The sequence below is a fragment of the Ammodytes marinus genome (genome assembly GCF_949987685.1).
Source record: "Ammodytes marinus genome assembly, chromosome: 12".
In the NCBI taxonomy this organism is placed as follows: Eukaryota; Metazoa; Chordata; class Actinopteri; order Uranoscopiformes; family Ammodytidae; genus Ammodytes; species Ammodytes marinus.
The window spans coordinates 18,390,729-18,417,992 of NC_137216.1; the positions used below are offsets into that span (position 1 = coordinate 18,390,729).

General features: G+C 39.9%; 3 protein-coding genes across 9 annotated transcripts in view; 1 reads left to right on the top strand and 2 right to left on the bottom strand.

Annotated features, from left to right (window-relative positions):
* The window catches only part of osbpl6 (oxysterol binding protein-like 6), a 40,918-nt gene extending 30,336 nt beyond the window's left edge, over window positions 1-10,582 (top strand). For 5 of the 7 annotated variants that reach the window (XM_080038035.1, XM_080038037.1, XM_080038038.1 and 2 more), the window contains 12 exons: window positions 820-927; window positions 1,333-1,464; window positions 2,377-2,464; window positions 3,428-3,681; window positions 4,467-4,604; window positions 4,914-4,977; window positions 5,169-5,247; window positions 5,914-6,058; window positions 6,542-6,686; window positions 6,809-6,935; window positions 7,022-7,144; window positions 7,562-10,582. In XM_080038035.1, coding sequence (XP_079894161.1) covers window positions 820-927; window positions 1,333-1,464; window positions 2,377-2,464; window positions 3,428-3,681; window positions 4,467-4,604; window positions 4,914-4,977; window positions 5,169-5,247; window positions 5,914-6,058; window positions 6,542-6,686; window positions 6,809-6,935; window positions 7,022-7,144; window positions 7,562-7,670 — 1,512 coding nt within the window. In that variant the 3' untranslated portion in view covers window positions 7,671-10,582. The remainder of the gene's footprint in view (window positions 1-819; window positions 928-1,332; window positions 1,465-2,376; window positions 2,465-3,427; window positions 3,682-4,466; window positions 4,605-4,913; window positions 4,978-5,168; window positions 5,248-5,913; window positions 6,059-6,541; window positions 6,687-6,808; window positions 6,936-7,021; window positions 7,145-7,561) is intronic. The other 2 variants (XM_080038039.1, XM_080038041.1) reach the window with 1 other exon arrangement.
* Window positions 10,583-12,851: 2,269 nt separating this feature from the next.
* On the bottom strand, window positions 12,852-17,308 carry prkra (protein kinase, interferon-inducible double stranded RNA dependent activator). The gene is made up of 8 exons (XM_080038052.1): window positions 17,084-17,308; window positions 16,226-16,401; window positions 15,639-15,720; window positions 15,225-15,303; window positions 14,780-14,897; window positions 14,588-14,682; window positions 14,321-14,483; window positions 12,852-13,778 (listed from the first exon to the last, which is right to left on the bottom strand). Exons 1-8 carry the CDS (start codon window positions 17,128-17,130, stop codon window positions 13,621-13,623), a joined length of 918 nt encoding a protein of 305 aa, XP_079894178.1. The 5' UTR covers window positions 17,131-17,308; the 3' UTR covers window positions 12,852-13,620.
* A 657-nt stretch (window positions 17,309-17,965) lies between these two features.
* On the bottom strand, window positions 17,966-26,000 carry casp10 (caspase 10, apoptosis-related cysteine peptidase). Its single transcript, XM_080038048.1, has 13 exons — window positions 25,800-26,000; window positions 24,929-25,210; window positions 21,732-21,837; window positions 21,480-21,615; window positions 20,665-20,729; window positions 20,461-20,509; window positions 20,279-20,304; window positions 20,156-20,186; window positions 19,978-20,058; window positions 19,751-19,842; window positions 19,488-19,596; window positions 18,875-19,373; window positions 17,966-18,559 (listed from the first exon to the last, which is right to left on the bottom strand). Exons 2-13 carry the CDS (start codon window positions 25,198-25,200, stop codon window positions 18,397-18,399), a joined length of 1,629 nt encoding a protein of 542 aa, XP_079894174.1. The 5' UTR covers window positions 25,201-25,210; window positions 25,800-26,000; the 3' UTR covers window positions 17,966-18,396.
* Window positions 26,001-27,264: the final 1,264 nt, after the last annotated feature.

Genomic DNA, 27,264 nt, shown 5'->3' on the forward strand with positions numbered 1-27,264 from the left:
ACCGCAGAGAATGAGTCTGAAGTTCCCTTCAGCTCTACAGAGCGTTTTTGAATCTTCAGATGGTTGTCTTAGGAAAAAGAGACACATGAACCCGCTTTACGGTATCTGTCCAGCACCGAACAACTGAGCCGCTTAACTGTGCTGGCCGTGGCAGCTACGTAACTTTAGCTGTGCCTAACCTTGAATGAGAACTGTGTTTTTTTTATCCCCATCTTATACAATGTTACTTTCAAGGTGCTATGAGGAACTTTAAAATATTTCTGAAACTCATTTTTCCTCTAATTATTATAAATTACATGTTACAGCAAACGAGACCATCAGTGCAAATAATGCTTTTTAAATATAGTTTTGGGTACGCTCACCCAGGAACAACAGCTGGTGTAGTAAAAACATACTTTGGTCCAAAGGGGTTGCAAGAATAAACACAAACTGAAAGTTCCTCGGAGCACCTTTAAGGGTTATATTGCCAGTTTGGAAGATATTTATACAATTTAATATAAGTCTATGAAAGTATATACTTTCTGTGCATCAAACTCTAGACCTGCCCAACAAAAAACAAAAAAAAGCAGTCCATATCAAGGTGTGGGAACGATATCTATATCCAGACTACTGACAGCAAAAATGGAACCCAAAACTTTTCCACTGAGCCAGTTTTAACATAGCAAAGATTCCTCAAAAGTTCCCAAAGTTCCTCAAGCGTTTTCTTGATAAAAGGCAGCACAAACTTATCCTCTAACAGTCAGTCAACAGGTGAACCTCCACTGTTTAGGTATGCACCTTTAAATTCATGTGGAAAATACCACATTTTTCATTATTTAGGCCCTGTCCCAAAACGCAGAGCTTCGAACCAGACTCAACCGCATCCACTCTGAATCTGTCCCGACTGAACAAGTTGTCAGTGTGAACATCATCTCCACGCCTGACGAGGTAGGTCACTGTGGTCGGTCTGACAGAGCTCATTTCTGACTCTCTTACATTGATGAAAAAGCACGGCTGGCCAGGTAGTTGTTGTAGTGTTGGCCTCCTGCGTTTGTCAATTGCATTATTGATTCCATGTCCTTTATGTATTGATGATCTTTCCAGTACGCCTTGGCCGGTAAGCTTTACGGATCATTATTCTATGCAGAACCTGTCAACAAGGTTAATAGAAAAAATGACTAATTAGAAACGGATAGGAGCCTGCCCTCTGGCAAGGATACACATGCTGCAAAATGAACCCTGTGTTGTCTTCTTGATAATGTTTGTGGCTGTTCATTGCTGTTTTGTTTCCTGAACTTGTCATAGTGAGAAGAGCAGTGACCATCTCGTGCGTTTGCATGTGTTTGCCTGCAGGCCGTGGAGCAGATGGGGATCCCTCTGACTCAGCAGGCGTCTAATGAGAGTCGCCTCTCCATGTCGGAGTCTGTCTCCGAGTTCTTTGATGCCCAGGAAGTGCTGCTGTCAGCCAGCTCGTCTGAGAATGAGGTAGGCCTACAACCATAGACTGTATATAACACAGGACAGTGAAGAAACAGGGAGGGCATTTTGGACCATGAGGAGCGGAGGTTGTAGAGGAAGGCGGATGGAGGAGGAGGGTGCTGCTGGGAAGCCAGATAAAAACGTCACTGTCATGGTCGTGTTTGCAGCCGGAGTTACTCAGCAATTAATGAGGGCAGCATGAAAAGCAGAGATAACGGAAACTCAAATAGACAGGAGGGGTTCCGTTTTAAATCTGCTACAATGTTAAATCCCTCAGTTATGTCTCGTAATCATAACACTGCTTCTATGTGTTCCTCCTGATTTGTGGCCTCTAGCTTTGTTAAAAAGGCTATTTGGTGCATTACTTGAAACAATAATTTATGCTGTCTTCCACATTTTTACTCTCGCGCACACCCTGCTCAAAATATATATGGTCTCTGAGGAGCCATTAAGCATTGTAGCTCCCCAGGCATCCATTGAGCCATGTTGAAGGATTACCCCCAAATGACATTCATCAACCCACCATGTTCTTTCTCCAGGCCTATGTTACACTGTTGGCTAAACCTTTTCGCCCAGTAGCAGGTGACTGCAATGGAGGCCATTACAGCAAGTTGCTACAATACGCTCCCTCTTTTGGCGACGTCAACGGCCTCATTGTGTTTGCTATATATAACGTATGAAAATGCTGCAGTGTCTTATCTTCTGATTACTGCAGTGGGACAGATAGCCGATGACTGCTGCAGTTTGTGCGCCACCGGCAAACTGCAGCAACTGTGTGTGTGTGTGTGTGTGTGTGTGTGTGTGTGTGTGTGTGTGTGTGTGTGTGTGTGTGTGTGTGCGAGCGTGTGGTTCCGATCAGAGTTTGTGTCGTACTCCACTGCACTGACTGACTTGGCTCTGTACCTGTTCCCCTCACAGGGCTCAGACGATGAGTCATACGTCAGCGATGTGAGCGATAACATTTCCGAGGACAACGCCAGCGTGACTGATAACGTCTCTAGACAAAGTAGGTCCAATTCCTGCACCATTGTGGACCAAACATCCATGGTGTTCTGTGAGAAAATGTTGGAGGGTGGAAAATAAGAAAAAATAGAGTATCCTACTCAGTGGATGCTTCCTCTACAACATCCACACACAAACACATACACACACACACACACACACACACGCACAGGCACACAATGTTATGAATCTGGCTGGCTCATCTGTCAGTGTGGAAGAGGCAGTTGACTTTGCAGGGTTGCTCTGTGCCAAGAGTTTCCCATAGACTTTATGAAAGCGTAGCTATCTGTGTAAGGAGAAATGTGATGTCCTTCCTCCATCTTTGTCAGTTCGCCAGAGAGCGATCTATAGTTTCTTATGATGATAGTCTGTAAATTGGGACAAAGAACTGGGACTACTGGGTAATCTTATTTCAAGGTTTTGAAATACTGTATGACATGAGAAGTAAATGAAAGATAAATTACTTAAAGGGCTTTTTTTATCGAGATTTATTTGATCTGATATTAATCATATTGGCTTTCCCTATTGTATTCAGATCCAGTTAATATCTAGTGTTTAAGGTTGCAACTCATGCTTCTCTTTGCTTTTACTGTATTATCTTCTTGATTACCTGATCAATCATTTTGTCTTTAAAATGGCAGTGAACTGGAAAAATTCACCTATATTTTTATTTAAATGCCTTGTTTTATCTGATCAAAAGTTCAATGTTATTAGTATACAATTGTAACAATTCAGTATGAAGTCAGACAAAACAATAACCTCAAAATTTTTCTGTTGGAGTTTGAGGGCAATTTTGCTTGAAAAGTGACAACTAATCCATTAGCTTCCCTATTGTTCCTCAAAAGTTCCCCATCTGATTAAATGTAATATGTTGTAGATTATTATCACGTTTCCAAGAAGAGCAGTGCACTGTCTTAACTAATGTTGTAGATTGGTTCGGTTAATGAGCTTGCGGTCTCTTCGCCAGTGGCCAACGGAGACTTTGCTGGCAGCGCCTTCCGCAACGGGCGTCGCAGCTGCCTGTCTGCCCCTTGTCCCGACACCAGCAACATCAACCTCTGGAACATCTTGAGGAACAACATCGGCAAAGACCTGTCCAAAGTGTCCATGCCTGTGGAGCTCAACGAGCCCCTCAACACCCTGCAGCGCATGTGTGAGGAACTGGAGTACAGTGAGCTGCTGGACAAGGCCGCTGAGACCGAGGATCCCTTTGAACGCATGGTAAAATAAATAAGCCGTCTGTAAATCTAACATGGTGAGGTGTTCCACCTAGAGAACGTGGTGGTGACCCTTCATTGCTGCTGTTCATAGTTTGTTCTTCTCGAGGGATTTCTGCAACTTTCAGAACATTTTCTTTTTAAAGCTATAGTGCGTAACCTTTTCATCTAAATACATTCAAGCCATCAGCAAACGAGTTGACACATGAGTTGATTAAGCTTATCAGCTCCACAAAACTCTCTCTGTATTTCTCAGTAAGGCAGCGTTTACAACTGGTGACTTCTCCCCAACACACACTCACACACACTGGTGCAGGAGCTCAGAAAAATCCCAAGAAGCACCCAAGAAATGTTTCATTTGTTGATTGATTCTACTGCTAAGAAAAAAACCTGGACACACAGCAGAAGGTTTAAAACCTCATGTAGATGCACGAACAGTGATGTTGTAATTACTCAGAATTCCTCAATAGGGGAACAGAAGTTACGCACTATAGCTTTAAATTCCTGCCGTATTTCTATGTCTATCGTTCTTGTATTTGTTTACATATGTGATGACATTGCCAGTCATGGGCCAACATTAATAGTCTCACTCTTAAGGCATGTCTGTGAGGCGGTGGTACACTCCAGTGCAGCTGTCGACCTTGGATCCTCTTCATTTTCGTATCTGCGTTGCGTCCCTTTTCACATGCTAATGTTTGGCTTATTCCTGACGAAGCCTGCTAATATGAACCGGTTGGTTAATCCCCTATTGTTTATGTCGGCTGTGTTGTGCTTTGATTCTCTTGACAGGTTCTCGTCGCCGCTTTTGCCGTCTCGGGCTACTCATCCACTTACTACAGAGCAGGAAGCAAGCCATTCAACCCGCTACTCGGAGAGACTTATGAATGTATTCGGGAAGACAAGGGCTTCTGTTTTTTCTCAGAACAGGTGAGCATGATGTGCAAGGACTGTATATTAAGAAGCATTATCATATGTAGCCATTTTCTCGCTATTAGAGATAACTATAGGCTTATCTGAAGACCGGACAGAATTGTCACAACAGTGGTTCCCATTTCACTAATCTGAACAGTGAATCAACTGGTTAGTGACTTGTTACAGCTCTACAGTAAAGTCTAAATGTTTGCACGTCTCGTCAATGGCGTGACCTCTGTTTGAAGACTGACAGAGAGATGTATGTAATGTATAATCCAATCAACAACAGCTGTCAGACTGTTTTCATTTGATCTCGTCTCCAAGGTGAGCCACCACCCTCCCGTCTCCGCCTGCCACTGTGAGTCCAAGAACTTCACCTTCTGGCAAGGTAGGTTGCTCACCTAATTAGAGAGGAGATTTCCTCACGGGGAACTCTGGCTCAACAGATGGTTCTGCCACTCTCGTTTAGTGTCTTTAATATCCAGCTGATTTAAAAAAAATATATAGCTTTTTGTTTCTTAAGTTTTGAGTAGAAATGTGATGAGTTACTGATGCTTTACACACTCATTTGCTTTTCAGATGTGAGATGGAAAAACAAGTTCTGGGGGAAATCCATGGAGGTTTTACCCATCGGGACAGTGAATCTCATGATTCCCAGGTAATTTTGATTGAGGCGTAAAATCAGCTCATCTGGAATTCTTGTGGTCATGTCAATCGTAATAATTGGTTCTGATTAAAAGTAAATAGCATTCGTGTCGACACACAATTCATAATTATTCGTTTACAGCTGCCATAATAATAATTAGTTTAAAATGTTAATCTTACTTAGTCAGTGATGATTAACACATTTACTTACAGGTATATGTAGAATTTCAGAACAGAAATGACTCATTTACCTCGACTGCACGTTGTTTATACTATAAAACATTTATTGTATTCTGCCCATCTTTGCAATAGCTTTGCATCCTGTCATTACGTCCTTTGTCTGCCCTGTCACTGTAAATACAAATGTGTAACCCGTCCATTCGCTCATGTGGGCCAGATGAATCTACAAGGAATTCCAGGCCACGGGTAACACCCTCGATAGGAAGGATTTGGGAAAGGAGTGCAATGCTATTTTTACCACACAAAACCGTTTAAACACAAATTCTGAAAATCTGGGGCTGTTGAATGAGCTGCTAGATCAAACTTGATCCAGATTCTCTTTATTATAAACAAAGCAAATAGGTTGTCATTGTTGATGACAGAAGAAGAATACAGTTGTGCACTTTAATTCCAGCCGCACATGAAGCAGACCAGCTGTTATTGTGTGTTTCATTTCCAGGTTTGGAGATCAATATGAATGGAACAAAGTCACCACCTGTGTGCACAACATCCTCAGTGGACGACGGTGGATTGAACACTATGGGGAGATCACCATCCGAAACACAAAGAGCAGCGCTTGCCTCTGCAAGCTTACCTTCATCAAGGTAAAAGATCTTCGGTAAAAGGTGTTTGCAGATGATTTCAATGCACTGCGATTGTTTCCTTGCTATTTTAGTTACTACGTATATTTGAATGTTTTATGACTCTTCACTATAATTTCATCTTAAAGGTGGAGTCAGCGATTCTGTGGAATGCTTGTTGCTTTGTCAAAATCAGTGACTATCTCCTCCCAATCAGCTCCATGTACATACTGTCTGTGCACTGAAAATAAATCTGGTGTTAAATACAGCCTAGGCTCTGTAAACGGGCAATGTCTCCAGCTATGGTGGGCCCACTTTGTTTACATACCAGTTTACAGATTCTAGGCTGTGACTCAACACTTTATTTTATTTTCAGCGCGTAAACAGTACGGACAGGTAGCGGATCACGAGGAGATTGATTCACTGATTTCGACAAAAAGTGATTTTGACAACAAGCGTTCTCCAGAATCGCTCACTCCCCCTTTAAATGTGCTAAATATCTTCAAGGGAAACTACTGGAGTTCTAATGTGAATGAGGTTCAAGGATTTGTGATGGACCAAGAAGGGAAAGTGATCCACAAGCTCTTTGGAAAATGGCATGAGGGCCTTTACTGTGGTGTCCCACCCTCTGCCAAATGCGTCTGGAGGCCAGGTAGGCACAGGTTTTTTCATCCACAACCACAGCTGGACTCACATGAGACCATTCTTTAAATATGTTGGAAAATTGATTGTGTGACTTTAAAGCTTTCTGTTTCTGTTTCCTTTCTTGGTCAGGATCCATGCCCACAGACTATGAGCTGTACTATGGCTTCACCAGGTTCGCCATTGAACTGAATGAGCTTTGCCCCGAGCTGAAAGACGTGCTGCCCCGTACAGATGTCCGATTCAGGCCGGATCAAAGGTATACAGCGTCGGATCCTCGGGCTGCCAGTATATGATTTATTGATGTGTTGTTTTGCTGAAGGTTTGGATGTTTGGCTCTCACAGGCATCTGGAGGAGGGCAACCTGGAGATGGCGTCTTCAGAGAAGCAGCGCATCGAGGACCTTCAGAGAGCCAGGAGGAAGTGGAAAGAGGAGAACGACGTCAAACAGGAGCCACGCTTCTTTAAGTAAACACACCAACCCTGTCAAACTCTGTGTGTACGAATAGACAGAAATAATAATGGCCATTTGTGAAACTGGGCATACAGATGGTTCTGGTAAAAAAAAACTGGGCGCACACATGCCTTACTTCTTTCAGAATAATTGTTTTCATTTATTCACATACCAGGGCTTGTGCTTGTTGGGCGTAGTCTTTCAATGATAAGGAGGGCAGTGAAGTAATGCAATTTCCTGTTTACAGCTTGATATAAAGAGAATCACTGTGGTCACCAAAATACTGTATAACACAATCAGTTCAATTGGCTAATAATGTTCAATGCTCATTCAGTTTCTGTAAATACAAAATGTACACATTGAATTGTAATGTATTTTATTCATTTGTTTGGTCGATCACACCTTTCGATCCCTTTTTCCCCTTGTTCCAGGAAAGTGGTGGCCAATCACAAGGAGAGGTGGGTCTCCAACAACACGTACTGGGAGCTGCGCAAAAACCCCGGCTTCATCAACATGGAACCTACGGTCAACCTGTGGTAGCACACGGATCACCATGTTACGTCATATCATCAGCGCAAACAAGAAGGGCCGTTACCCCACGCACAAAGCAGTTGTGAGGAGAAACATATTAATGAGTTTAAAAAAAAACCATCTGTGTGCGTGGACATGCAGAAGACGAGGGATCATGGGCCTGTGTGGAGGTTCTGCCACACGCTCATCCATTCATGGAAAAACATCCTGTAGGATCGCCTCCATTGTGCTTGTGGAAGCCGGGTTGTCAGGGCAACAGTCGTACCACTCCTATGTAGATCTTTTCCTCAGCCTCCGTTTGACTTCTGAGTATGTCCTTGCCTTAAGAAGACACCCGAACAAGTCACTCGATTTAGTGCTTTTTAGTCGAAGCCCAGTTGATTTCTGACAGCAGTTTGGTTTAGACTAGTCAATGAAGTAGACCTTTTTGATTACCTACTACGATACCATGCATGTTTAGAGAGCAGCTTTCACTGGCATAAAGCCGCATTTACTAGTTCATCAATTAATTGTAGAGAAAAAAAAGAGAGGTATTTTTATAAAATATCATGGACTCCGAATTTAGTGAAATTTAGCATCATGTGAAGTGGCAGATACATTTTATTTTTATTGTTTGCTTTTTAATACTGTTGAATCTGGGGGATAGCAGTTCTCTCTCTCGGGATACAGCTCATTTAAAATGAATCTTGACTGAAGCAGAGGAATTTTTAGATTTCGAAACAGCAGCTCTCGAAGCCGATCATGCGGTGAAAGGACATGGAAGAATTCAAATGTAGCTCGTATTCTGGTGTTTTGGACATGTGATGCAGGACACACACACACAACCCTTAGAGATGTTTTTCACAGATCTTTCATGGAGTCGGGTTTCTGCTCACAGCAGAATTATGTGTAAATAGAGGGGTGACCTGACCAGAGCCCCCCCGCCCCCCTTCCACTGTCTAATTTTAAACATCGTAAAATGAAACCAACCCCTCCGAATCACATGGTTACATAAATACACACAAGACTCCCGCCATATATAGTGGGCATTCAGTCACATTCATTGGAGCACGGGACTCCCTAAAAACGTCAGGGTCAAAAGTCTAAGAAGAGGGGTGTTGTAGGTTGTAAAACCATCTGAGACAGCTTTTTTGTGATTTAGGAGCTTCATAAGAATGACTTGACTTGAAGTTGAAACATAAGATAGAAGATAGTCAAAAACGTTTCCAAGACTACAAGGCTTGAGCTGCAATGTGCAATTATTTATAGATTTTCTAAAAATCTAACCAACAAATTATTTATTTTCCATCAAAATTAGGGGAAAAATACAGTTGTTGAATTCAGTTTACCAAAGTGGTTTTAAATTTAGATCTTTCCTCAGACTAATAAACAAAAACAAATATTTAAAATGATAAAAAACTAAGAAAAATAGTAACTTTTATTATTTAAAAAAAATAACCAGTAACTGTTTCCTGTAAAAAAAAAAAAAAAATGACCTACATTATTAATACATCATCAAAATAGAAACACATTTTCTTTTGATGGTAATTAACAAAGCACTCTATGACTCATTTAGCCAGAAGCTTACGGTTAGTCCCTTATGAAGCAGTAGAGCCACCTACAGGCCTTCCCATGAAGATGCAACTTCAAGATACTAAAGGTCAACAATGTTTTAAAAAAACAACTCATTCTGATCTTTCTTTCCTAAAATGTTATAAATGAACACGTTAGTAGCAATTCTACTGTACAAGAATATGTGTCCCCAGAGACTTTACTGCTATGATCTGGGATTCTGCAAAGCGCTACTTATTTGCAGTTTGTGTATTTATTGCAAAGCAGATTAGCTTAATGTGTTTTTTTTTTAAACTGGTGTCCCCATTTTTGTGTTACACTTAGAAAATAGAAACGGACAAGTAGTCACACACTGTCCACACACGTTTGATTTCCCCTCATCCAGGACTGTGGGGCGAGGACACTGAAGGAGAGAAAAAAATAATATAAATATGTACTGTAGAAAGAAAACTACGTGAAGCCAATCCATCATGTGTGCACTGTTCATATGGTACTGTAGATTTCAAACCAAAAAAAAAGGTAGTCCTGCTTTGCATCCATATCCCTTTTTTATCTTTTGTTTTTAAATGTACTTACGTGCTTTTTCATTTTAACCTCAATCGCAAACTCAATTCTACAACTCGTCAGCGTCAGTTTCACTTGCTGTGCCTTAATGCATTTTATTAATGCCTCACAAACACACTACTGAGAAGAATCCATCCCATCCCCCGCAAAGAAGGTATGCCATCAATAAGTCATACTCCACACACATTACCCAGTGTCCAAACCTGCCTGTGGACAATACATTATATGGATAGACAGCGTTTAAGGGGTTAAGCTGTGGACAAAATGTCTTGGCTTAAGATTTTCAAGAGAGATGTCTTTGACATTAGAAGAGAAAAAAATAACGTTTATTTGAGTGTAAATGCTTGCAGTGTAAAAAGAGGTTCTGCACTGCACCAACATGTAACCAATACATTTGTACCATCACTGTAAATACAGCACATTTTGAGGGAGGATCACTACAAGAAGCCAGTTCCTTTTGTTCCTCCTGATTTTTCTAAATAAAACTGAATGACAGCAGCAGTTGTGCGTGGAGGTTGGGGCGATGCTTTGCGTAGTGTTTGGTATCATAGAATTGGACTGTAGTGGGAAAAAAATGAATAAAAATCATGAAAACCTCCTCATGCTTTCTTCATACACTGTTCTACCTGCATGTCTAGACTCAACTTAGCCTGCCAATGAATGTTGCAGAGGCCTTACCAAAAAAAAAAGAATTTTAATTTTCTCAATTAGACTCATGGGTTGTGTTTGTTTGTTGTTGACATGTATCACAGAGCACAGTGTCAGCTCAATTTCTTTAAAATCTATTTCCTAATGGATACCTTCTAAAGTGCAATTTTAAAGTACATATCTTTCCATGAACACTGTACACTGCTGCTACATAGTGCTTGTTCTAATAAAACTGTAAAATTCAACAAAGGAGAAGTGTGTGGTTCATGTGGAAAAGACAAGGCCATACGGGTCCATTAGTGTTGTTCAATGTAAATAGGGCTGTGCCAATTAATCATTAAGTCATGTCATAAAATAGTGTGGAGGGAAATAAACAAAAAGCCACATTTTCAGGTACAAAACAGTATGGGGTCAGGTCAAAATAACTGAACTAAAATAGAATGAATAATGAACTAACATTGACCTGGTGTCCAGAAACACAACTCTCATTAAATTAATGTTTTCTCAGTAACCGCTGGACACGTGAAAGAAAACAATGGTTTACCAACAAGTTCACAGCTGGTTTCCATTGGCCCAAATTTACAAGAATAACAAAGTAAATCAGTTGCTGTTTGCTTAAGCAGCTTGATTGCAAAGCTGTCAATATCATTGGGGGTTCATCCTTGAGATATCAAACACCAGCAGTTTGTCATTACTACAAAAGGTACAAAAAAATATATTAGCTGTTATCAGCGTCAGTGTTGTGCCTGAACGCGTTCAATGAACGATCGTTCATGAACTCGTTCATATTGGGGGCGAACGTGAACTGAACGTATGTATTTCTGCCTCATGAACGTTTTTGCGAACGCGCTCATTCTGGCGTTTGTGAACGGCGCTCTTACAGTCGTTCAATCGTTCATCGAGTGCCAGATTTCCATAGAAAACCCCCGCTAAAAGACAGCGTAAACAGCCCTTAATATGTAGCTGAAAAACACCCAATCTGGCAACACATGCCACCACAGCGTCGCACCGCCGCTGCGTCATCAAAATGCGAAACACCGCGGAAAAAAACAAAAACAAATGAATGCAGCAGCACTTACTCAGACCATGGACCTAGCCTCAGGCTATACCCTCTTCTTCGTATGATTGTTACCTACCTCAGATTGTGTTTGTGTTAATAAGTATGTCAACACATCTTCTGGACTTTGTTGTTAACAGTAGGCCCTACACTGCAGTTTAGAATGGTCTCCTTGAGGGTTTTCCTAGTTTAAGTTGTAGGCTAATTTGTTTGTAGAACCTCCCTGGTATATTTTTCCAGTATCGCTTTCTTTGAATGAAATTTCATGTGAATTGTTTCCAGGTTTGTAAAATTATAAAAATGGAAAAACATTTGCACCTTAACCGTTTTTGTTTGAATAATTCTTCATTAAAAAGATCATTCAAACAGCAAATTTTCCTCATGTTTTTGAGAATATACTGTAAGGGTAAAAGCTGCAGCTGGCTTCTAGTGTGGACTGAATGTTATTGAAATAATTTCTGTATGTGGTTCTATATGGAATGTGGCAACTATTTAGAAAAATAATAGCCTGCAGCAACATATTTAAAAAAAAGAACTATGAACTAGTTCATTTTTGAACTGTGAACTTAGTTCATAATTTTGAATTATGAACTATGAACTGAACTAGTTCATTTTAAAGGGTGTGAACTGAACTTTGAACTAGTTCACGTAGAAAAAGAACTTTCCCAACACTGATCAGCGTATGTAACACCACTTTGGAATGTCATGATTATTCAAGATGAATTTGAAATACACCACAAATGTCATATTCTATGTGGGCTGAACTGGTCAATTGACAACTATAGCCAAGTTATTTAAAAGTTGACCTGTTCCTCCTGACTTTAAATACTAAAAATAAATAAAATGTTAAGTAAGTTAATGTTACCTGCATTCTTTTATCTGGTTCTACTTGTGTCGAAGCAAGAACAATGTAAGACTGTGCTAATTGCAAAGGTATCTGGTTTAATTCAATATAGACCACAAACACAGGCCTGTAGTCATTTTATAGAAAGCCATCCTGACTTAAATCGCAATCACATTATTGGTCAGAAAAATAATTCAATCAGGCATAAATTCTGAAACCTTTCCCAAATCACAAAACCAAATATTTTCTTTTTTTGTCCCGCTGTCCAATGGACATGTGCTTTCTAGTCTTTTAGCCATCAAACCACACAAATGTAATAGTGAAGGACTCTGTGCACTGGCCCTGATGTTATTGCCTATTGTACTAATACAACAGGACATGCAGCGTCATAAATTGATGGCTGTCAAGTGGCGGTCAGCTTCCACGGGAGACGTTTTACTCAATAACACTGCAACAGCGATCTGTTTTTCAAAATGTTCTCTGTTGTAGGAACATTGACAGAAACCATCACAAATGAACATTTTAGTGTTTTGAGTTTTTATTTTTTCTCAATCCATACACATGTTGTTGCTGAGTTCAGTTTATACGGCAGAGCCAGTCAGTAGATTTATTAAATATATCACAAGCTACTACGAGGCACACACTGCAAAACAAAACTGTGACTAAAAAATCACTCGTTAAAGTCAAAATAAACTCTAATTCAAATTCACTTCATGTTCAGAAAACCTTTGCTCATTACATTTTAACAGAAAGGCCGGCATCTCTGAATTAAATTAAAAAACGGAAGACCCTTCACAGGCTGTCAACATACAACTCAAAGTATTGCTTCAGGGGAAAAATATGTGGTTAAGTCAACTGGAGCCTAAAAACATCTGCATCCTGACTGAAAAATAAAAATAATAAAAAGAGAATAATGTCCACTAGAGCGACACAGAAAAAGGAGGAAGTGCTTAATATTATTCACTGTTGTTTTTCTACTTCTTTTACACACGTACATTTGCTTAAATATGTTATCATCTCAAGTAATAATGACGGCACAACCAGAACACAAAACACTGCAACACTTGGTCTCATCACAAACACTGCTCGTATGCTGCCTGATTCGAAGCGCAGGTGTACGTCAGGTTATCTGCTTTGTGATGTACATGATAATATAAAAAATATATACCTTGACCTTATGTCATCCACGAACAGGAAGTCTAGTGGGAGGAAACGATCTACCGCCTCGCAATGACTCGGCATCAGCTGATATGTGTGACAATATAGGTGACGCGAAATGCCGACGGTGGAGGTTACTACTTGATGGAGGCCATGATCTTGATGTACTGGAGGGCGCTGTGTGCGGCGTCGTTGTGCGCGTTGCTACAGGAAATGCCTGTGCCGTGGCAAACGGTTACTGGGGAGGTGGACAGCTCGGCCAGGCACTGGTACTGGCCGTTCACCGTCAACTCATCTGCAAAAGAAAATAAAGCCACACGCTCAATAACATGACACACCGCCTAAAAACTTACCAACATCCCTGCAATGTTTTGTTTCCATTTAGCTAATTATTATGCTTGCTCGAAATCAAAAGCCACTTTTGACACCATTTATGGTCAGCATTAAATATATTGATATTCAGTAATTACCTCTCTGTATAGTAGTTTTCAATGTAAGAAGTGATTCACAGGAAACAAGGTATGCATGTCATCCAACGTTACATTTGTTTTTGTATTTTATTGCTATCGGGTCTCAGTGTTCACTATCCTGCCGCTGTATCAGAGCTTTAATAAGTGACTGCTGCCGACAGAAATCTCAATATTTCCAAACTAATTTGAATTGTCTACTGGTGTTCTGTCTATCAAGCCAGAACAGATCTATAATCACAGTATGGGAGCATAAGTCATAAGGCATCCTGTATTTTATTGATAATCAACATAAGTGGGGGGGGGGGGGTTTAGCTAAAAGGAAAGCACCCTGTATCTTAGCACGCTAACAAGGTGTGTGTTTTCATACCAATGTCGAAGTATGTGACCTCAAAGCCCTGTTCCTTGGACAGCTCCAGCATCATCTGAATGTAATCTGTGTTGGGAATGCTCAGCGGGTTTCTCCTCAGCAAACATATCTTCTCGGCTGATGAATTCCTTAAGTTCTCAAATCGGACACTTGGTTTAGGAGTCTGGAAAATTAGGATGTTACACAAAAAAAAATGTAAATACTTATTTAAGTTGCAGCTGCCTTCAGTGGTCAAAGGTTGCAAAGGGCGAGACAAATTTGAGGTACCCATGTGATTTCAGAACAGCCCGACAGACTTTGAAGCTTCGACACCATTCTCTCTGCAGCTGCCTTTTTCGCTGCCTTTTTTGAATTTCCCACAGCTGTCAAAACATATTGACACAACAGATGAAGAGCAGGATTTTAAACACAAGAATGCACGGACTTTCAAACAAAACATGTGTCACAAAAAACCCATACCTTTCTCTGACAGTGACTCCATTCGACAGGTAACAGTGAATTCTCTGTTGTGTGGCGGACCAGCCTCCATTAGAACTGTGTATTCAGGAAGACGCCATCCTCTCTGCAACGCCAACTCCTGATATTAAAAGGGGGAATATGTGAGGAAATAACCAGGTCAGAGAAAAGGTCAGCAGGTATATGTCAGAAATGTGCGCATAACAGATTCACTTTTTAAACATTTGAAGCTTAGTAAGCGCCGGACACAATTGTTTATGTCTGGACGTAAATCCATTTATCAAGATTTTTTTTTCCTTCTTGTGGTTTATCTTTTTTACTCAAGTCTGGGTCAGAACAACTTCAAATAAATGCACACAGAAACAAGAAAATACGACCTACACACACACACACACACACACACACACACACACAGAAAAGAAATAAACAACAGCGATGATTCACTCACCTGCAGAATCCCCACTGCGTTGGGATGGTTGTTTGTTTCTGCCGGGACGCCATTACTCTTGGACTTCACAGGAACGTTTCTGTTGGGAATTACTTCAAAGCATTAACCACAGCTGCAGCACATCAACACTCACCGCCACAGGCCGCCAGATAAAAAGAGTTTGATGTATGTTGTTTTGCAATCACCGCATTGCTCAAAATGCTCATACCAGGTTTTGGCTGCAGCTAACCATTATAATTATCGACAAATCTGCACATTATTTCATCAATGTATCATCAAAAATTTACGAGAAACATTATACAGTATACGTAAGTTACTTTTGCCCCTCTCTCCCCCCCAAAAAAAGTAATAGGCAAATTGGTTATAATTGCCAATTCATTTCATTTCAGTAGTAATCATTTCAGCTTTACTCACACTGGTCCAGTGTCTATTTGTAGCATATTCAGAGCAGCCACTGCAGCATGGTGTTTAGCGGCCTTTTTGCTGGGACCTTGACCTGAAACATTATAAAAAACAGAAATGCAACAGATTATGTTAACTAAATACATTACAAATATATATTTTACACTCAACCTTAAGACACTCGTAAAGGCAATGGCTATATGCCTGTACATTTCTATTGTAAATTATGGAAGTCCACAAGATGTTCTGTATTCCAGAAAGTTAAAGGAAGAAAATAGAGAAAAACATGGGAGAAAGATCTGTTCGGTAGATGTTTGAAGATGTAGGATAGAGTGACTGGATTGTTTCTCATCACCTCTCATCATTAATGAGAGCTTTTGTAAATGCTTTTCATCCTCTTCTGTGGACCTGCACAGTTTTATTGCTGAAGTGAGACACCTTGGTTTAAAGCAAGGGCATATACAGTAGAGGATATATTTAACAGACTTGACTGTCAGCATAGCGGAAGCGACAAATGATGCATTGCTGAAGTGCTCTTTCTGAATCATTAGGTTCTAGAATACATCAACCCAGCAGCAGGGGGTTGGACCGCTACGTACCTGTGCAGCTGACGTCTCCGATTTCCACGCTGAAGACGAAGCTGGGCTGGTGAGCCTCTCCTTCAGCCTTCTCCATCAGATACACGGGAAGGTTGCCACTTTTGGTTCCATATTCATGAAGGATCTGTAAAGGCGTCTTCCCGAGACTGGGACTTTCTGGTTCTTGTGAATTCAAGCTGCGTGCATTAAACAAGCATAGACGAGCGGTTAAACAACTTATATTACCCAATATGAATGTAAATTGTAGAACACATGTTTTTTTTTTAAAGGAAGATAACTGCAGAATAATACTTGTGCTTTTGGGAGTATTTAGATGCCAAATAATTATATATTTTTTCATCAGATATTGGTATCTTATTGGCATATTATAGGTCACCAAAACTATTCACCTTTTTAAAGGGAAATGTTAGCGTTAAGGTCTGTGGCCTTAGTGTTACTAGACATTCCTGTCTTTGTTTCCTATTGAGGCTCAGTGAAAAAAACTACTGCCAGCCAGTAATGTGATAACAACCACAGCATCTGAGCGACTGTGACATTGCCATGTAATAAAACTGCCACAATGTCAAAGAAAAGTCTGCGTTTATTATCAATGCACAGCGGCAAGGAGCAATAGAGACGTCTTGCACCGCGTAATGAAATCGAATACACCAACATAATAAGACATTTGGAAATCTGAATTCTGTAAACTGTCCATCTTAACTCATTTATTATTGTGTTACATTTTCAATTATGTCAAATTCACGTTGAGCTGCATAGCCTACGTGATACATTTAAACACTGTAAGTTACCAGAACCTTTTTAATTGCTTGTGTAGGCTACATGTTATCGTTGGTGGTAATTGCAATTATTAATACTGACCTGGTGTCGGCGGAGGCTGTGACTGTCGGTGATTGTGACATGTTCATATCTATTATATACAGTCTGGCTATTTTTCTGCGCTGATTGAAGATTTCACTACGGCTAAATCCTAAACCTCAAACGCGGCAACGCCAATTTCAGACTATTTTCTCAGCGTCTATGTTATACTTTCATAGATAAAAATGAATTGGCCTACAAATGCGAAGAACTCTTCATTGAAGCCTGGCCGGGGAAATGCAAATGCCAGGGAAATGCCCGTATTCAATATCATATCAACATCCGGGTGACGGCGGGTCGACTTTTGTCTGCGTATATATGTTGAGCTCAAATGTTTTATCGCCACCTCTTGGTGAGTTTTTGCAGGCGTCCACTGTTCAGGGCTTCATCACTAGTCAAATGTCTGTGTGCTGGAAAACTGTATTAGTTTGGCTGGCTCATCTCTAATGGGAGCTCTGTTTTCACATAGTAAATAGCATTCCAATGTGATTTATGGTGGATTGAGGAAACCAGACCTAGAGAGGTTTTCATGTGAATGTGGGATTTCCGAGACAGATGTTTTTCGGGAGTTTAGAACATAAGACAGAAAGACATGTAGGCTATTATAGACTGTTAGGACTTGAAGTTGAGGCTATTTTAAATTCACATTTGTGAAACTTAAAAAAGCCATTTGTGTTAGAGATTAATTTTCTGTTCTTGCAGCACTGTTGTTGGGTAAATTCACAGCGTTGATGCACATTCATTTTGAGGTCCTCATTTAGAATAGGTGCATTGAAGTTATAAATGTAAAACATAGAGAGTGCAGTTATGTAAAAAAACTGAATAATCCACATAACAAAATAGTCACTAAGCCAGCAGTGTGAAGATTTTTTTTTTATTGTGTAAACATGGATTTTTGATGTTTGTGTAAAAACAACAATCACATTTGGAAGATTATATCGATTGTACCAGGAATATAGGACTAATACTATGTCCGTCCAATATGCCTGTACACGTTTTCAATATATATATACAATCTTTATAATTCATCATTTTGATAGTGCTGTAAAAGGGGTAATGTGTATAGGTTCCTTATACATCATAAAAATATTCAATTGACAAAATCAACTGAAATTCCAATTGAGCTTTCTCTGAGCTTTTAACCACATCTCATGGTCTTAATCAGCTAATGGAGGTGGCTCAGGATGTTCATATTAAAATATATTTAAAATACTAATACTGTCGCCCCACACAGCGTATTTCATATCCTAAACAGCGAATTAAATCCAATTGCACTTTTGTGTTGGGGATTGTGGGATGTGTGAGTCAGCAGGTCATCAGTGTGACAGGCTGGGAGGAGAGGCTCTGGGGATGGGGAAGACCACTCTCTTTCTGAGGGAGAAGGATGGTTGAGGCATCTGCTTCTTTTCCCCGTTGGGGTCAGTCTTCTGGCTTACATCTGCATTCACTTTGGTCAGGATTGACACAAGGTCATAACACCTGACGAGGGGAAAAAGATCATGTGAATTGTTGTGATTATAATCTATATTCTTGCAAACTATTAGGATGATGTGTTTTGGATGTGAGCAGAAGTTAATAGCTATGGCTTTCTTAGGAATAAGGTATAGTGAAAATAAAATATTGCCCCCCAGGAAAGCAGTGGAGATGTACACAGTAGCATCAATACTGAACTAATACTTACTACTCATTAGTGTACTTAAATAGATCACTTGAGTAAATGTACTTAAAAGTAACTTTCCACCTCCTCACAAAATAACATTATCCAACAATAAATGATCTTTTGGCTTCACTAACCTGGGCACCATCTCGACGAGGTTTCGGCACAAAGACTGAATGAACCATGAGCCGTTTTTCCTCTCTCTGAACGAGACGAAAGAAGGGACGGTGGACATTCCCAGCAGGAAGTCTGCATCAGATGGGATGGACTCATTGGATTTAACGGCATCTGTGCAAACGGTGCCGCAAGCCGGGCCATCAGTCTCGATGTACACTGCCTTCTGCTCCTTTACGCCCTGGCACGCTTGGATGAAAAACAGCTTGGGTTTCTCTGCCAGAGAGGGGCAGTTTAACCCATTCAAAGGCGCCTTCAGGTCTTTGATATCTACGGAGCGACCGTCCACACCGAACACGCCTCCCTCTTCGCCGTGGCTGAGGACGCAGCACACCACGCAGTTCATCCCACGGTGGTCCCTGCTGCCCAGCTCCCCAAACACAGACCGCATCTCCTCCATCGTACAGTCACTCTTTACCTCCACCTCAAAGCCAAGCCACTCAAACACTTTTTGCAGACACTCTGGAAGGCACAAATGGAAATAATTACAATATTTATGTGGCAGGAATCATGGAAAACGTGCACGGGTTATTGTTTGAGATTTCCAAAAATCAATTCAACATACAGTAAGCTTACCTTCATCAGCCATGGTTCCTTCACGATTTTTGAGAGTTTGGAAGTCGTAGTTGTTTACTATCAAACAGACACCCACCTTTTCTGCAGTCATTAGATATGTTTCCAGATCCTACAATGATAAATCAGTAATTCAGATGGTGTAATGGTGTATCTATTTTTGCCCTAACATTCAAAGAAGAGGTTTAGGCAGCCCATGAAGGGACACATTACTACTTACTTGAGCATTATGTACTCGTTTAACTACGAAATAATGAGTCACACACCTCAGAGTTCGAGCTTGAAGTCCGAGTCGTCAGATTCTCAGAGGAGGTCCCGTTTTGTGTAGATGGCGACATCGCCATAGCATCACATCTCACTATGGCAAAGACCATTGCAGAGTGGAAGGGCGATTATTTTTTGGCAATGATGAAGAGACAAAATATAGATTTACTAAATGCACTCAAAGGTTGGACATTTCAATAGCTTAATGCAAGAAAAAAGGCAGAAAAACCTGATCCAGTGCCTAACACCCTGAGTTGATGTGACAGGGCCTCGAGATTATCTCCTCCACCATGGAATACAGCTGGAAAATCTAGGAAGGAAGGACAGGAGGATTCAGAGAAAATCAATTAACTAAATCAAAATAAAAATTAACTGGTTTGAGTTGTTTGAGTTGTGAGACAACCGACCCACAGAGGTGTTGGAAGAACTCATGGTACACTGAGTGGGAAAGAAGGGAAATGACCGTTAAAGACACAAAGAAATGTCACGCCTTATTTGTCATAAAACTTGTTTTAATGATTGAGTCTTACCTCGGTTAAGGATGTCAGTGACGATTCTTTAAAATAAGGTAAAATGTCATTAATCGAAAATCCATATATCCATACATTGGATTTTAGATAAAGAAAAAGCATAATATCATCATTAAATGTTATCTTAAAATTCCTGATTGTAAAATATCTTCTCAGAAATCATATTGATATAAATCCTTTACCTGGAATTCCACATGATAAACTCCTCCCAGCATCTAAAGGTTGAGGGTCCTGATAAAGAACAGAAAAAACAGACATGGCAGCAAATTGGAGAAAATAATAATATCAACAAATGTGAGTAACATGACGTCACTGCAGAGATGTGACAATATCATCATAAAAGTCTTCTGCATAGGAGGGACTTAAAGTATTGTGATGGAACGTACCTGGCTTGGGTAAGATACAGACCTCTGTCGACCTGTTTCTTGAGCTGCATGGCTGGTGTGAGATACTGTTGTAAAAAATGACACAAGTAAACAAATAGTCATTTCATTTACAGACAGATTTAGCTAATCAAATATAAAAAATGAGATGGAAATGAAATCTAATTTCTGCCCTCCAGGCTTGTGCTCAGGTCAGGTTTGGATGACAGGAGTTGGGGACAAGTATGATATGTATAGTAAGGTTTCAAGTCATTTACAGGGCTGTGGTTAGGGTACGGTAATACGTATGTTGATTTAGTGGATTTCCATTATCAGGATAATTGGAAATCTGGATATTATTGAATATAGTAAATCACCGACTTCAATACACTGTTTACAGTGCTGTATTGATTTCCTGATTTTATTTTGATGTGCCTCGAGATCTGCATCTTTCCAGTCATTCCTAAATTTTCACAAAAGTCCTATCTGTGATGCAATAAAAATGATTTTCTTCTTCACAAAATGTAAGGTAAAGTGCATCTAGTATGTTTAAGTTTAAGAATATTTTGATTGACAGGAATATACTGTGAATCACAATTATGTTATAAATGTTACATGACATTTTCATATCATCATCCGCCTATGAGTGGCCATGGTTAAAGCGAGAGTAAGCCTCTAGGGAATTATTGTAAGTCAACTTGTCTTCTGCGTCCTGTACCAGTCCTGACTGCTGTTAAATGCAGAAGTAAACTCTTTGAAAGTAAACTGCTGTAATGGCATTTGCTTCTGTGTCCTCATTCCTACTCTTATATTTGCGGTGATCATTTTTGAGAGCTTACCGTGCTGTGCTTTAAACCGGTTGATCTTTTCTATCAACACGGGACAGATTTTCTGAATGATGTCCTCCAGTAAGTTTAAGTCAGTGCTGTTCATGAGGTCCATTTTCTCCATCTCCAGGAAGACCTCCAGGGTAGTCTGAAAGCAAATTTACAGTTACACTTAATTTTACCATAGGTTAAATGTAAATAGGCTCATAAATGATTTTCAAGGTTTATTTTTATAAGAAAAATAAAACATGAAGATACACTCACAACATATTCCTCGAGTTTCCTTCGTTTAAGCCTTCCATTCAACAAGAACTTAACGTCTTTCAAGTCAGTATCAGTTATTTCCTCAGACAGGTTGTACAGCAGCTTCCTGGAATTACCAAAAAAACATTTAAAATAATTAAAGCTGTTCAGTGTTGCCAAAGGAGGCCTCCTGCTTCACTGCAGTGTGTCAAAATTATGAGGTCATTGGATACATCACTTAAAATAATCTAACTGGATAAGTATGGTCATGTACCAGCATTTCGGCTTGCTTAAAATAATCATATTGTTCTAGATGGTTTATTAAATTGCATTATTTTATAATCCCGGTGACTAAGAAATAATACATAACATGAATGAGTCACATCACGGCTAATACAGCTCAGAAAAGGGTCGGTAAGATTCATAGAAATAATCAGAAATAATATCTGGATGAATATTAGTAAACCTAAATGCTTTCATAGAATGTGTGCTCAAAATGTTTAAATATAGAAATTGTGAAGTTAGAGAAAGACTATAATAAGAAAAAACTTTGTGCACATCCAAAAATAGATTAAAATCAGAGAACTGTGTGTGAAACTCAGAGTTAAAAGTTCCTTCAGTGAAATTGTAACACTCATTATAAAGTTTAAAGCACATTTGGAGGGCCAATATTCATACTTTTATTTAGAATTGTGCATGTTTGTGGTTCTGGCTTCAAATTTGTACTGTGGTCAAGTACGACTAGAAAGGCGCTGTATAAGAACAGTCCATTTAATTTACCATTTATTACATGTTCACAAAAGCAGATAATTAAGCGTATTAGTCTTTTTGTAACATTACTGTTGATATCATTTGCAGCAGTTGGATGCCTCACTATTAAGCAATGTGGTAAAGAGGTCTTTCTGTGATGTAATTTGATTCTTGCTTAAAGGTGGACTCGGTGATTCTGGACAACGTTTGTTATCAAAATCAGTTTTTGGCAAAATCAGTGAATATATCCTCATGTTCCGCTACCTTGTGTGTGCGCTGAAAAGAAATCCAGGGTTGATGCACAGTTTAAGCTCTGTAAATAAATAGGCCTGTTGCTAACTATAGGGAGCCCCTTTCTTTACCCTTTGTTTACATACCCATTTACAGAGCCTAGGCTGGATATTAACGTCCTTTTTTTTCAGCACCGACACAGTATGGAATGGAAGCAGATCGCGAGGAGATACTTACTGATTTTGAAAAAAATTGATTTTATCCAGAAAATCTCACTCCACCTTTAGTTATTTCTGTAACACTTTACAATGAGGGTACATTAATTAACTGTAAGTTAAGGCTTAGTTCATGGCATGATATTAATGCTTAGTTAATGCAAAGGTGATGCATTTTTAGCATTAACTAACGGTTAGTTCTTAGTTATTAGCGGTTAGTTAATACTTGGTGGAAAATGAACTATATGCTCAGTTAACTAATGCTTACTTTAGCATTTGCTTAGTTAACGCTTATTAATAATTCACTAAGCCGTTATTAACGTTTACTTAATGTGAAGTAAATTCTTATGAACTTAGCATTCAGTAACAGTTCATTAATGTACAGACCTGCAAACTCATAGGAGGTGAAAAAGGTGACAAACACCCGTCCCTTCTAGGGGGGTCGGGTGTTTTTCGCTGTCCAAACGATTGGCTATTGTTAAATATCATTCACACAACCAGAGTTCTCCACTATTGCCTCCAATGTCCAGCTGGGTGAAAATAATAGCCAGCTGAGATCCTGACCCTCCTAGGGGGGTCCGGGGGTATGCCCCCCCGGGAGATTTTTTTTAAACTTTTTAAAGTGAAATGCATGAATCTGGTGCACTTTGAGAGGGAAATTAAGAGGCTAAATCTGAGGAATTTTGTGTGAACAAATAATTTGGAGACACTGGGTCGGATGAATTAGAAGCTTCTTGGATTTTCCATTAAAATGTTCATTTAAAATAAAATATTATGCAGGGTCCTCTGGGTTGGGCTTGGTGCTCTTTTTCTTTTATGGGACATATTTCTCTGTAATATAGCCTAATGAATACATTTAAATGCAGAGAGAGGAACGAAGCAGAAGAACTCTGTTGTCCAGCTATCTTTTTTTCCACAGACGAGGCTGAAATAGGTTATACAGTGCATGGGCATCTGAGCCCCATTTCCAAATGTTTTTAAATATACTCAATACACACTGGACGTGAACGTGACGTGATCAGTTAAACTTGGATTACCTCCCAGATGAACTGATTAAATTATTGGGCTATTAACTAGGCTATCTAGATCAAAACATTGTATTCATTTTTTTGTATGATATAATAATATGATGTTAATATCAAACACACAAACTAAAAAATAAAAATAAATTGGGGGTCGGCTCTGATTGTGAGCGCACTGCAGACACTTCATTTCTGCAATGTGCGCTCATTAAACTGTCAGCTTCACTTAAGAGTCCTGTGTGGGTCAACAGCGCAGTGCAAACTATGCAGCATAAAGTTATAACATTCGTCGACCGTGATGTTAAATCACCTTCACACAAAGTCTCCGCCCCAGCAAAGCAGCGAGTCGATCGCTGTGACGGTGAAAATCACCGGGACCCGGGAGACCCAGTGAGCGAGTGAGACGCCGCTCAGAAAAAACTCTGTGGTTTGATGGATGAAATCAGTCGGGGATATCCTGCCCGTTAACTTTGTCTACGGGAACGGCTTCCGCGATCTTTTTCTATGTCTCGAGTCTAACAGAGAGCCATGTCGGCAAACTGACAGCGCGACTAAATAATGTCGCATTGACAGTGTTTAATCAAAGCCTCTAATTTTTTATTATCAAAAGGGCTTTGATTGAGACTTTTAGCCAATTCTAAAGTCTGAACACACAGCGGCAGCAGTGATGCTTTACTGTGCCCGATCTTTTAACGCTGATTGGACAATACTCATGACGTCTACCAAAGATGTTTTATTGCCAAGATAACGATATTCCCTTGTCTCACACTACGGTAACTCGCCCACACAGTCCAGTCTGGGAAGCGCTGGCTGACTTCTCTGGCAGCTGCCGCTACCCCCCCCCCCCCCCTCCCAAAAACAAAAACTCTTCGGATCTATACGATTCACGTGGGTCATATATTTTGATTCTAAACGGCGATTTTCGCCGAAAAGCGACGAGTTTGCAGGTATGAATGTACCCTTATGTAAAAGTTTGAAACAGCTAAGGTATGCAGCCCACCTGTAAGGAGAGATGAGTGTAGATGCCTGCTCAGTGAGCCTGAGGTCACGGACCATCCTTGTGCGCTGGAGGATGAGGAGCAGCTCAGTCAGCAGGTGTGGTTCCTCAGCAGAGAGGAGGCCCTGATCCGCCAGGCGACAGAAGAGGTCCCCGGCCGTATCCACAGAGGTCAGGCCTCGGTGCAGGAGGTCAGTGCAAAGAAATGCTAGAGCTTTCACCTCATCCATACCTAGGGCGTTGCCTACATCTAATAGCAGCCTCTGGAAATCCATTTTGTGTATACTGAAAGGAGACACGAGATGGGTTCACACAGATGTCTGGTTTCTCGTTTGTGAAATACTTAGGCCTGGTATCTAGTAGTAGGCTGTGTGGTACATTATAGCAGCTTCCAAATGTACTTGAATTCAATTCAATTAAAAAAATATGATGGGGTTCAATTGATCACAGTTTGCAATGTAAATCATACTTGATGGCATGTTGCACTTGCAACTTTTGGCACATCTAGGCCTACTGCTTTGATACATCTTTGTGTATATGTGTAAGAGATAAAGCAAGTTAATAAGTTACATAGGGAAGTTTTTTTGTTGAGCCTTCATGACAACACATCTCACGCGAGGCCAAACTATAGCCTAATTCGAACACTGGCATAATCACAGCCTGACACGAGAAAATTTAATTTTTGAATTTAAATAAAGTAAAAGTCGAAGCTGTTATAATGTAGGCCTAGGTATACCACACAGCCTACTAGGCCTACTAAATATTAGGCCTTAGTAATCACTGTCGCAAAGACAAACGATTTAATGACATTAGATTTCCTGCTCTACTCAAAAATGTAACCAGATTTTACTTTGAAAACGTTTTGCGCAGTTACCTGTTTGAAAACGAGTTTTCAGCAGCTCAGACTGAACGGGAAAAGAGTTGCCCACCTCAACATACTCGAAGTAAACCTACCGTATGCGATTGTAAACAAGTAGAGAAAAAAAAATATTTTTAATTTATAATCGGAAAAACTTTGCGGAGACTTCTCAGTCCCTTTCAAAACAAGCCCGAAAACGAGGAAGTAGCCCAGACATCGAAAGCATAAGATCGAAAGTGAAAGAGAGAGGACGTCACGCAAGGCCTGGGAAAACGTCACATCACGTAGCAGCAGGGACTCGTACCTGTGACGCACATGGCCTTAATTGGATATGACTCAAGCAAGTGGGAGTGTTTTCTGACAGGTTACTTCATTACCAGAATCAGGATTTTTATTACGAATACTTAAGATCGTACCTGATAGGCTGGTTGTGCAAAATGATAACTTAGTAAGGAAAGTTGAAACGTTTCCATTTTCAACAATGGCATTAGACACGATCTGAAGTATTTTAAAAAAAAACACCTGATGGTCAGATATTGACAGCATTATAGAGGATGGGTGAGGGGCACATTTTCTTGCACACCAAAAATACTATCTGTAATATGACTTTATAATCCTTGGAGAGTAGAAACCTCTCTATTCGTACCAAGAGTGTATGAGGCATGATCTGAAACACTGTTCGTTATGGAAGGTGAACACACATGTTGGCTCAGTGTATGTCTAGCCTGGTGGCACCTTACGTAATCATGATGTTTATTCTGAACATTATTTTCTACCATTTAATGAGGGGGATCAGAACCATTAACAATAATATCCAAAGATAAAGCATTTGCAATGGAAAGGAACCAACACAAAGGATTAAATTACTGCATGTCTTGATCCAGCTTTCAAACATTAATATAGGCTGACCAAGTAATCGACTTGGTGGTGAATTATAACATTTTCAACTTATCATAAAATAAATAACATTTGCATTTGAAAAATACCTGACTGCCTTTCTTCAGTAGTAGTAGTACATTCTCAAGTCAGTAGGGAATAAAAACAAGCTTGATACAGGAGAATAACAACATTGATTTAGATACATAAGACATGGGCTACTTTGCTAAACATAATCATTAAAACAACAATACTTAAAAAGACAAATTAAATAATTCACATGTTGCTACTTTTAAACAGTGTTCCCTTTCCCAGCAACATAAAGTCAGAACCTTCCTGACATAACTCACCTAGGTCCAACCGTAATCTTTATTAACATGATGATGTGAAAAATGTAGCATAAGTAAACAGCTAGGCCTATATAATATACAGTATATGATACTGGCTTGATTTGTGCTAATTACCCTGTTAGTACAGTGTTGTTTTTAGGTTCCGGCTGTATAACTCCAAATTGTAAAATGTAGCCTACATTTGGCAAAGATAAAATGTCCATGTCTTGAGTGGCAGAATGCATGGACAGCACATTTGGGGTAAGAATTAAATG